General features: G+C 50.5%; 1 protein-coding gene across 5 annotated transcripts in view; it reads right to left on the bottom strand.

The window, feature by feature from the left end:
* Window positions 1-368: 368 nt before the first annotated feature.
* Window positions 369-10628, bottom strand: part of RABL6 (RAB, member RAS oncogene family like 6) — a 65630-nt gene continuing 55370 nt past the window's right edge. For 3 of the 5 annotated variants that reach the window (XM_054220462.1, XM_054220460.1, XM_054220464.1), the window contains 6 exons: window positions 10339-10443; window positions 8034-8249; window positions 7009-7357; window positions 4985-5156; window positions 3139-3188; window positions 369-2515 (listed from right to left, as the gene is read on the bottom strand). In XM_054220462.1, coding sequence (XP_054076437.1) covers window positions 2318-2515; window positions 3139-3188; window positions 4985-5156; window positions 7009-7357; window positions 8034-8249; window positions 10339-10443 — 1090 coding nt within the window. In that variant the 3' untranslated portion in view covers window positions 369-2317. The remainder of the gene's footprint in view (window positions 2516-3138; window positions 3189-4984; window positions 5157-7008; window positions 7358-8033; window positions 8250-10338; window positions 10444-10628) is intronic. The other 2 variants (XM_054220461.1, XM_054220463.1) reach the window with 2 other exon arrangements.

Genomic DNA, 10628 nt, shown 5'->3' with positions numbered 1-10628 from the left:
TCAGTGTTTCCAGGGGACCCGCCGCCCGTACGGCCTTCTGCTAGCCACGGGCTGCGCTCGCGAGGAAGCAGAGCTGAACGAAAACGCTGCCTCCCTTACGCTGCGTGGAACAGCTCTCTCAGGACAGACCTCTCTTCTGGGGAAAGAACTCATGGTTTTTACGTTCAACTTTTTTTTTTTTTTTTTTTTTTCTTTTTTTAGGTGAACGATTTTTAATTTAGCGCCCCGATCCACGAAGCGTAAGAACGCAGCAGCACGAGGAAGGGGCAAGTGGGACGATGCCCTCCTGTGGGACAGCCCCGGAGTGACATGCAGCTCCCGAGCCCAGGCGGACACGCTTGCGGTGGAGAAGAAGATGTGCAGAGGCAGTTGTACAACAGAGCTTTATAGTCAGAATGAATTGTACCAGGTTTTTTCGATGCAAAAAATGGAACATGACCCAAGATCTTCACAGAACAGAAGCGCTTTCAGGAAGGCAGCCAGCCGAAGCTCCAACACCTGCCTGCCTTCTCGCAAGAGAAGCCTCACACCGGTCGCGTCCCAAGCCACTTTTGCCTCCTCAGACGTGCAAAGTTTGAACTGTCCCATGCAATTTCCCTCCAGTGTCACACGAAATGTAGTAAATGCTCAGAGAAGTAGGCAAATGCTAATGGCAAACAGACCCGAACAACATACTGCTCATGCAGCAAAAAAACCAGTTTGTTTTATAGGGCAACAGTTACAAGTGTATTTTGGGGTCCAGGGGAAAGAAAAAGAAAAACGGAGCAGGGAACTGCCTGCGGTTCTAGACAACTCTGGAGTGAATAACGGCTCAAAAGAACACCTTGCTTTATAGGGTTGTAGAGGGAAACCCCAGTTTGGATTTCATGGTTGACATTTTACAACAAAAAGGGGAGAGGGAGAACAAAACCAAACCTCAAATCAACCTGCAAGCAACAGGGGAATGTAATGCACAGATCCTTGAGGGAGCTTCACCGTCTGAGCTGCCAAAAGGACACCAGAACCAAACCAGAAGGGGGTATGGAGAACTAACAAGCTCCACCAAACACAGGGGCTGCTCACTCAGACGCAGCGAGTGCAAAGGGCTGGCCTGTAGCGCCCATCCGATGGCAACGAAAGCTGCCGAGCAGGCACCAATCCGTGGGTCCACGTTCAAAGCAAAAATTAAAAGGCTTCCCAAACTCATGGGGCAGGAGGAGGCTCTCCACTTGGGCAGGGAAGGGCAGCCCGTTGGCTGCTGGGAGGCTCGGCCCAGGACACGCAGCTGCGGTACGGACAGAAGCTGGAGCAGGAAGGATGCTGTCTGAGCTACAGTGGTCGTCCCCCTCAGCGCAGAGAGGCAGCCCATGTTTTACAGCGTGACTGTAAAATGCCTGAGAAGCAAATGCCTTGCCATGCTAACACTTCCCTGGAGACAGTTCTGAAGCTCTGGATATCTTCATTTCCACATGAGAGTCATGTCCCTGAGAGGTACCGAAGGGAGGGGATTCTAGTATATGCAAATTCAAGGGTGGGAAATGCAGAAAAGCACGGATTTTTCTCTCTTTTTCAGGTTAGCTTTGCACTTTGCATTGTTTTCCCAAACTGCATAGCAGCTTACGTGTAGTGTCTGAGACACTGGGGCCACGGAAATCAATGGGGCTTTATGAATTCCAACAGCAGCACCAGTGAGTGCTAATTAAGCTGCTGTGCAGAAAGGTCCTGTTCAAAGGACTCCAAAATCACACGCACTCTCTCTCCTGGCCCTGCGGCTGCTGTTACAGAGAGCTGTACCATAGCATGATCTGCTTCATTTAAAGCTCATCAACTGCTGGGTGGAGCAATGGCCAATACCACCTTTCTCATTAAAAATATAGGAAGGATAAAAAGTTAAAGACTTGAGACAGGCGAGCACGATGCGTTCATGCGGCATGTTTTGTTGCACTCCTCTTAACAAGACAGGAATTTCAGGTGTGCAGGAGTGGAATATGGCAGGGGCGGAGCAGGAGGCAGGTCCCCTTCGCCTCCCACACCCTGCCGGCGACCGACGGGGCATCTCTGGAAGGAGAAAAACCACCAGCCTGGAAGGGGGCCTGGGAACTGCGCCCTGAACCTTCCCCTTACACTCAAGTACATCTCAGCTGGATTTTCTTTGCGTAACGAACGCACCAGAACAGCACACGCAGATGTAAAGCTTTTTGTTTTGCCAGCTCTGTTTTGAGAGAATATACGGCAAATGGCCAAAGCTTTACACATCTGCACCTGGTCTGGTGTGACTCGTAAGAAAAGATGGAGACAGCCACGACAGAAGAGTCCACTGCGCGTACATGCAGCCAGCCTACAGCTCCTCATAGTCCCCACCTCCTCGCGGCTTGCTCGTGCTGGCTCCTCCTCCTCCAAGAAAAGCCTCAAGTTCATCTATCTCACTGTTTTTCTCCTTGCTCTTCTTTTTCTTTTTCTTTTTCTCCTCTTTGCTCTCCTCCTTCTCTTTGCTCTTCTTGTGTTTGCTCTTCTTTTTCACAGACTTCTCCTCTTCCTGCAAAATGAGAAAATGTGGATTAGTAAATCCCCTGAGCAAGCCAATAACCCAGCATATATCACCTCGAAACTTGGCTCTGACGGGAACCTGACTAAGGGTGAAGCATCCACTACCAAGGCTGGCTCGGAGCTCATTCCAGAAGACCCTTCTGCGCGTTTGGACAGAAGAGAAGCAAGACCATCTGGTTTATACGTAGCAGTGGTCTGTCAGGCAGTTTGTGCCCGACAATAGCCCAGTATTGGACAGGCAGAAATGTCAAAGACAGAGCCTCCTGCAGACTTCCCTCGCTGCCTCTGAGATCAGCTCTGCCAGGGACACCCCTCTGCCCGGACGAAGTCACGGTGCCATCAACAGACTCGGCCCAGCAGAGATGCACCGCTCTATTTAATCCTGTATTTCACAAACTCACACACTGCCTTTTCGCAGTTCGGCTGTTCTGAAAGCTGGCTTTTAAGCTGCCGGAGGGGAATGGTCTGCAGAGCCTGGGTGGCAGAGCCCCGGCTGTAGGATGGGAGAACGGGGGGGAGCCCACCAGGTACACAGAGCATGCTGTAGAAGACCACCCCTCTCCTTGGCTGGCAGGTAATACGGCAAGTCAGCTCTGAGGAATTAAATAGTACCTCTTTGCTTTTCTTTTTCTTCTTCTTTTTCTCCTTAGAAGCTTGTTTATCTGTTCAAACAAAAAAAAAAAAAACCCCGAACATTGTTTTTAATCAATTTAAACTGTAAGAGATGCAATTCTGCCCTGCCCCGATTCCTGAGAACAAAATGCTCCATCCTGGAGCCATGTGCAAAGGCAATCCCGAGTCCTCAGGACAAGCTGTGCCCCTTCAGAAAGCAACATAAGCCCCTGCAGTCACACCCTAATTTAACCAGATACACCTAGTTTAATTACAAGCATCGTATTATGTACGTTATTCTGTGTTACAAACGCTGACCTGGTTGTTCACTGCGTCACAGCTGCTAAGTACACAGACCAGCTCTACAAACTGGTCCAAAGGCCAAACTGGGCACCAGATTATTATTTCCAGAACTAGAATGAGCTTCTGGGAACAACTTCCCTCTGACTAAATACTTGAAGGCAGACAGAACTCCCAGCAGGCACCGTCTGCGCTTCTGTGAGTCGAGCCGGTAACGGAAGGCCCATTCCGGAGCCGGTGCCGGCAGATGGGAGCACCCTAGCAGGCCAACACTCACCGCTCTTCACACTGCGCACAGAAATTATATCCCCATGAGGCCAAAGCGTCAGTGCTGTCGCCCTGCTCCTGTAGCCACAGGTGGCTACTTTCACAGTATCGAGTGAGTCCCAGAGTCCATCACCGTCAAACCATTTGTCCCAGGTTATTGCGGTTGATGACTTGGCTGCTAATTAGACTGTGCTGGACGTCCACTGCCTTGCGCAAGAACTCCTTGAACAGAAGAATATCTACTCGGCTGTTTCACAGGAGGGTTTGTAACTGCACCACGTTCCACGTGTGGTATTTGATTGCCAGCCTTACCTACGCATTCTTTTCCTCGGTTGATCTGTCAATACTTCTCCAGCCAAGGAGAAGTCTAATTGCTGGTCAAGCTCCAACTGACTGACTATCAAAACACATTTTTATATTTATCCCAGAAAGAGGAGATAGGAGAAACCCACATTGAATTATTAAAGATGCTAAACTGAAGTTAAATTATTGACCTGGGCCTCTGCAGATGCACTTCTAGCTATTTCAAGCTGTGCTGTTCAGCAGCTCAAAGCGACAAGCTGATGAAGCCATTGCAGGCTGTGACACCTTGCTTACGCTTTCGGAATAGCTATTCAAAGAGATCTCCCTCTGGTGCTGCTTACAGCTTTTTCTCTCCTTAAGTCTTTTACTTCTCATCTTTCGTGGTGACATCAGGGGCAGATCTATAGGAAGTTGCTTTGCAGTAACGCCAAGGCAGCAGAAATTATTTGCGCGAGTAAGATTTGTTCCCTCAAGGGATGGGAATAAAAAAAAAAAAAAAAAAAAAAAAAGCCTGAGGAATGCTTAGATTGGGATCAGAACCCAACCCCACCTTTCCCCAAAATAGAAGAGCAAATTGGCAGGGTATGTCAGAGCATTTTGCTCAAACTGATCCAAATTCTTGAGGGGGTGGACACTGCAAGGCTGAGCACCACTCCCCAGGCAGGCAAGGCTAAGCAGGAAGCCTTATACAGAAGCAGCTTGTGAAAGACACGCTCCTGCTTCCAGCAGCGACAGAAATAATACACGGCTGAAGCCACAGACGAGCCCAGTTTCCCCCCTCCCCACAGGGAAAAACTTGAAGAAAGTTATTTGTGCTATGTTAAACCACATTAAAGACTCACACAGGGCACTGCACGAAGTTACGGGGTATTTTATTTAGTGCAAACTGGTTTGCTAACACCCTGGGACCATTTTGGAAAGAACAGATGCCTGACAAACAAAATCAGCAAGAGTGGAAACAAGGTGTGACCTTTACCTTCCTCACTGCTCTCCTTGGGAGCAGTTTCTTCCAAACCCAAACCAAAGAGATCTGCGTCATTTTTCACTTTAAAGGAGTGGACTGTTGATTTCACAGGCTGGGGTGGCTTTGCCAACGAGGTATCGTCATCAGATATTTCAGAAAGATCTTCCCGGACCGGGAATTCATCCTGGAGACAAGAACAGACAACACAGACCAATCTTTCAACCAAAATCTCTAGGCGCGTTTTGTATACACAGACGTCAGATGTCAGCACCGGGGGAGGAGGGAAGGCAGTCACAGCTGAACCGAGCCGTTATTGCCTGGAAATCAATGCCCTTGATCTTATAAGCTCTATCTATTTCTTGCCTCAGTAAAATGTCTCGGTAGCATTGGTACTGGAAAGTGTGCTCTCATAACATAAAATCTGTGCTACCAAAATCAAATTTCTGATATGAAGGGATTAAATGAGACCTTCCACTGTGTTAGCTCGACAGCATCAGCCTCTAACCGCCCTAGAGAGGCACCTCTCGTTTGGGGAAAATCAAATCCAGCAGGCTGAAAACTCACCTCCAGACCTGACCGACAAAACCTTTCCCCTGTGCAGCTCCGTGGGGTCTCGCAGACCGGAGGCAAGGTGCAGCAGGGCCGAGGAAGCGGCCTGTGTTCGCAGAATAATTCCCTTCGTCAAGTCAAAAGGGAATGTGCTCCCAGGGCAAATTTGCCCCTTCAATGTGGGCTAAAAACCAGGACGCTGCAGAGACTGGATATCACCCCAAAATCCTTTTTCTCTGCATGACGGGAAGGGAAATGAAGTTTAATGGTCTTCTGACACCTGCCAACTGATCCTCTTCAGAATTCGTTAGCCACTCCTTTCTATCCTCCGTGCCGACCAAACACGGCCTCGCTCTGCTGCTGACCCAGGCAATGCCCCCTCCTCCTCGCTAATGGTGGTGTTTTTCCTGCTTTGCCTTGGAAAAACCCACAAACCTTGGACTTGAAAAGCATGTACAAGTTGTGGGGCATCTCCCTGACGCTGTCGCAATGGCCAGCTCCCTCACAAATCCTGTTTCTCATCATCGCGTGCTAAAGAGAAGCAAACTTGCTGCAAATACTTTTGCTTTCATATTAAACCGCCAGGAAAGGCAGGTACTGAAACTGCCAAACGAATGGAAAATTCCTTAATAAACAGCACGACACACAGGCAAGGTCAAAAAAACTGGGACAACCGTCCTTTCTGCAGGATTCTGGAATGATGCAAACAATGAAACACTCCTGAACGCCAGCTAACCAAGACACCAGGAGTCCCCCTGAACAACAACTGCCCATCCCAAACCACGGAGAGCAGTTTCTAGAGATCGCTCTGCTCGCTGCGAGCACGGATCACCGAAATCAGGGATATCTCAAGCCACAGCAGCAAGCTCCTACCAGCCCAGAGAAGACGCTTGTGTTGTCTGCACGTTGAACACAGGATGGGTGCAGAGGGGATCCCGCTGCGCCGTGTCTCCGAGCAGACACCTGCAGACAGCACTGCGCAACTGCCCCGGTGTTCCGTGTCACAGAGACATCCCGGCTGACCAGGCCGTACCGGAAAGGCTTTCTCCGGCAGATTTCCCTACTTCAGTAACGAGTTTGCCAAGCAAATTTTGTTATGGCCTTTTGACTGCTGTATTGACCGCAGGAAGCTCCCTTGTTCTCTCTCTCCGGCATGCACACACTTTGACATGTTAAACTTTGGGTGAAAAACCGTTAGCTTTGTATTTTATACCTTCCACACTGCTGGACTGACCACGCTTTGGACTTACTGAGAATAAACAGCACATTAGAACCCATAAACACAAGCCTTCTTGCTGTGTGGCTTCAACAGCCAGAGCACTGGTGGGTTTGTGCTTCTATCAATCTCTTCAGGTTGCTTAGCACCTGACTTGCTGCGACTGCCGCCGCGAGATGGGAGAGCAGATGAAAGCTCTGCTTAGTGAGATGCCTCAACACTTCAAGCTCAGCTTCGCAGCAGCACACAGCGATTCCTGCGTGTTATTTACCATTTTCTTCTTCTGGCTGTCAGAATCCTCACTTTCGAAGTCTGGGTCATCCATAACAAATGAGAGCATCTGAGTAGCTATTGGTCCCTCTTGATCACTGTCAGACTCCTCAGGCTTCTCCTCTTTGACCACTTTCTGCTTGAGAGCGTGTCCTTTGCTTTGGGAAGTGGTCTTTGGGGCCTGGGCTGCCGCTGGGGTGGCGGCAGCAGCAGCTGGCAGGCTCACGTTGAGCTTGCTGCTGCTGTTTCTTTCGGACCCAGAACGCGGAGGTAAACTGTCAGGAGGCTTCGGGTCAGTTGCTTTGGTCAAAATTGCTTCACTCTGGGGTTTCAGAGAATTTCTGGAAGACCTGAGAAGAAAGAAACAAATTGTCAGAGCCTGTCCACACTCCCACTCTGTGGAGCAAAGCCCAAACACCAATTAATAGCTGTGCCTGCCTCAAGGGCTGCAACGAGCATCTCAACGGGAGAGGCAGTTCAGCCTAGGGGAACGTGTGTTCAAACACACACTGCTCTGAGGCTGAAGATGACCCTGGTGTCCCTGCGGATGCTGATGCACAGGTGCCTGTGCCGGCGGGCAACGCCTGACTATCACACACAGGATGTGGTACGGGGAGAACGTGATCCAGTTCATCATTCTCCAGCACAGGGTGTGGTGAACGACTTCCACGCCCTTCACCACAAGACTCGGCTCCTCGGTCCTCACATGGCTATGAGCAGACGTTCAGGCACTCAGTTACAGTTTCTTGTTCAAACTTGAGAAAAAGGCTGGGCCGTTCCCAAACAGAAACGTACCAGCGACCACAGGAGCACGGTGCTCAAAGGCATGCTGCCCAGATGTGGAGCAGAAAACACTGCAAAAAGCAGTCACACCTCAAGGTGTGACTCGAGCGCTAGCTCACAGCTCAAGGAACCTCCTGACAGAGACACCAGAATTACCGAGAGGCCGCGCAGAAGTCAGCGGCAGGACCGAGAAGAGGCCCAAGTTTGCCAGCACAACCCCACACTTCAGGCTGTGCTTCGTACCTTTTTTTTTCCTGCTCCGTGTCGATGCCGTCACCAGGTGTGAGTAGGACCTTAGAGTCCTTCACCTCTTCCTCTTCCTCCTCACTGGAGAGGGTGACGTTCTTGCTGGGCACTCGCTCTGCTGCCAGCGTAGGTCTGCTGGGGATTTTGTCATCCAGATCCAGGTCATCTTGGAAACCTGCCACCATGGGGTTCCCGCCGGGTGCCTCTCCGTCGCTGCAAAATAGACAGTGATCAGACCCAGCACCCCCGGGATGTGCTAGGACGGACGTGCCTCCCCTTGAAAGCCGACTGCTCCTCGCCTGGCTTTTCCAGCCAGCTTCAGGGTCAACATCCCTCACCCCTGCAGCTGCCCCGCCAGCCCTCCCCCTCCACCCTGCCCAGCTGCCGCCCCCCCCAGCCAGGCTGGCCCTGCGGGGCTGGCACAAGCCCTCGATAAAACGGGCCACCAAAAGATGTGTCACACAGTGGCTGCTACCGCTCAAGCTGAAAATAAGTGGCTGGAAAAGGTGAGCCTCAGTGCTACAGAGCTGCCTGTTGCTTCAGCTCTATCAGAACATCTCTGGTCCAACGCGCAAGGCTCAGCCAATTAAGCCGTGGGAACTGCCTGCCTTAATCCCCACATCCTGTAATTAAACCTGATCTTATAGTGCCACTGCTATGGGAATTCACTTGCAGCTATTAGCTTCCCGGAATTATTTTTGTTTCTCTGGTGCTCCCTGAAGCAGGCAGCTACCCAGACACCGTAGCCATGCTTTAACATTCCTCAAATTAAATTAACCTAAGGACGCGCTTCTAGAGCTAGGAGTCTGTCAGCCTCCCTGGACCTAACACAGTTATGTGTTCAGAGGCACCTGCTTCGCAGCTGAAATTACCGGCTGAGGATTCTTGTCTGAATGTCCCCAGGACTCAACGATTTTAATACTTTCTGAAGGATTTGCTCATGTCAGGAATATATATATTTTGCCCAGTCTCAGCTGATGAGCCTTCGCATTACCTTTCCTCACTCCGTTTGCTTTATCTGCAACAGATACCCAGTTCCTTCCTGGTGACCTACCATGCACAAGAGTGACCGTAAATTAATGACTCGATACGGACTGTACAAACACAGCCTTCATTTTTACGCAGACACAAATAAAAAAATGATTATGGCTTGAAGCAGATTAGATTTTAGAGGCACAAAAGGAATCACAAAACCCTAAAATCTTTGATCTGGAAGAAACTGGTGTTCCCCAGTCCCTAGCACACGGCCAGCACTGGAAGAGACAGTGGAGCACGGTGTGCTGATGGGATGGGAAATGCCAAGGCGCTAACACAGTCCGGCTGATTGCACTACTCACTCTGGCCCTTCTCACGCCTAGCTACTGGTTTAAAAGTTAGTTTTAAAGAATGAACACATCTGCCAACAGATAATGGAGTTATTTGTGACGTGCGGGACACCACCGCGCTTACCACAACCGGTGCAGCACACCGAGAGCGACTACCACCAACGCTTGTCTGGGTCAGAGCGCTAAAACCAGGGCCAACACCCAGCCCCTCCTGCTGCTTCTGCTCTGGATCCCTCTGCTGTCAGGGCTCCCAGCGCAGCTCCCGGCTGGGCAGAGGCAGGCTGTTGAAGAGCCCCTTCATCATTAACACTGCTGCTCTCAGACCGAGCCAGAAAGGAGGCACACAGCCTGTCCCGCATAAAGGAGAAGAAAACTGGTGCCCAAAACAGCCGCCAAGGCTGGAGGAATTACAAGTGAGCGATTTCTGAGCTCTGTGAAGCACTGGCAGGGTTTCCTCTTGAAACGCGCTGAAAGGAAAATGGAGTTGCGTCCTAAAAATGGCAGGATATTATTCCGAAGTAGTGACACTGCATTTCTTTAACACATCACTGCTCTATTAAGCAGTGACTCTTCAGAGATTGCTGCCACCGTCCTTCTACCACACACCACACAAGACTTGGAGCCTTTAAAGCATTCCCAGTCTGAAGAGACCATCCACGTGCGTACACACACCCGCACAAAGTGGGTCATCTCCCTTTGCAGTGAATAAATTGCCTCCATCTATAACTTCCACACAAATCCTTGAGCGACAGCTTAAGAGCAAAGCGATGGAGTGAATACACGTCAGGAAAATCACTGCTGCAGTATAAACAAGGTCTGACAATGCAAAATTAGTATCAGCTTGTGGTCCTGAGGTTCCAGCTGGAAGGAATTCAGAGCATGCAAAACCAAGCACGTTGCACCACTCTCCGACACTCGAGGTGCTGCCAAGCCTGCGTTAGTGTTGAGCCAACGTGTTCACAGGTGCAGGTACCCACCAAAAACGACTACGTTCGCCGAGGTCTGCGTCTGAGCTACTGATCAAAGAGCATGCCGGGGTTTCCTCAGCGAGCCCTCCGTCGCGTACGTACGCAGAACAGCTGCTGGTGATGAAAGAAACCCTGCTGCAACTTGAGCACACGGTCTCCAACCCCGACTGACCATGTTCCGCCAGCCCTGCTGTGTGGCCAGTGGAGACAGCCCCGCGGGCAGCCAGCAGAATCCTCTTGCCACATCAGCTTTCGGGGCTAGAGAAAGAGGAAAAACCCAAACTCTAGCCAAGCAGGTA

This window comes from Rissa tridactyla, chromosome 14 (assembly GCF_028500815.1).
Source record: "Rissa tridactyla isolate bRisTri1 chromosome 14, bRisTri1.patW.cur.20221130, whole genome shotgun sequence".
Classification (NCBI taxonomy): Eukaryota; Metazoa; Chordata; class Aves; order Charadriiformes; family Laridae; genus Rissa; species Rissa tridactyla.
This window is presented reverse-complemented; position numbering and strand designations above follow the sequence as displayed.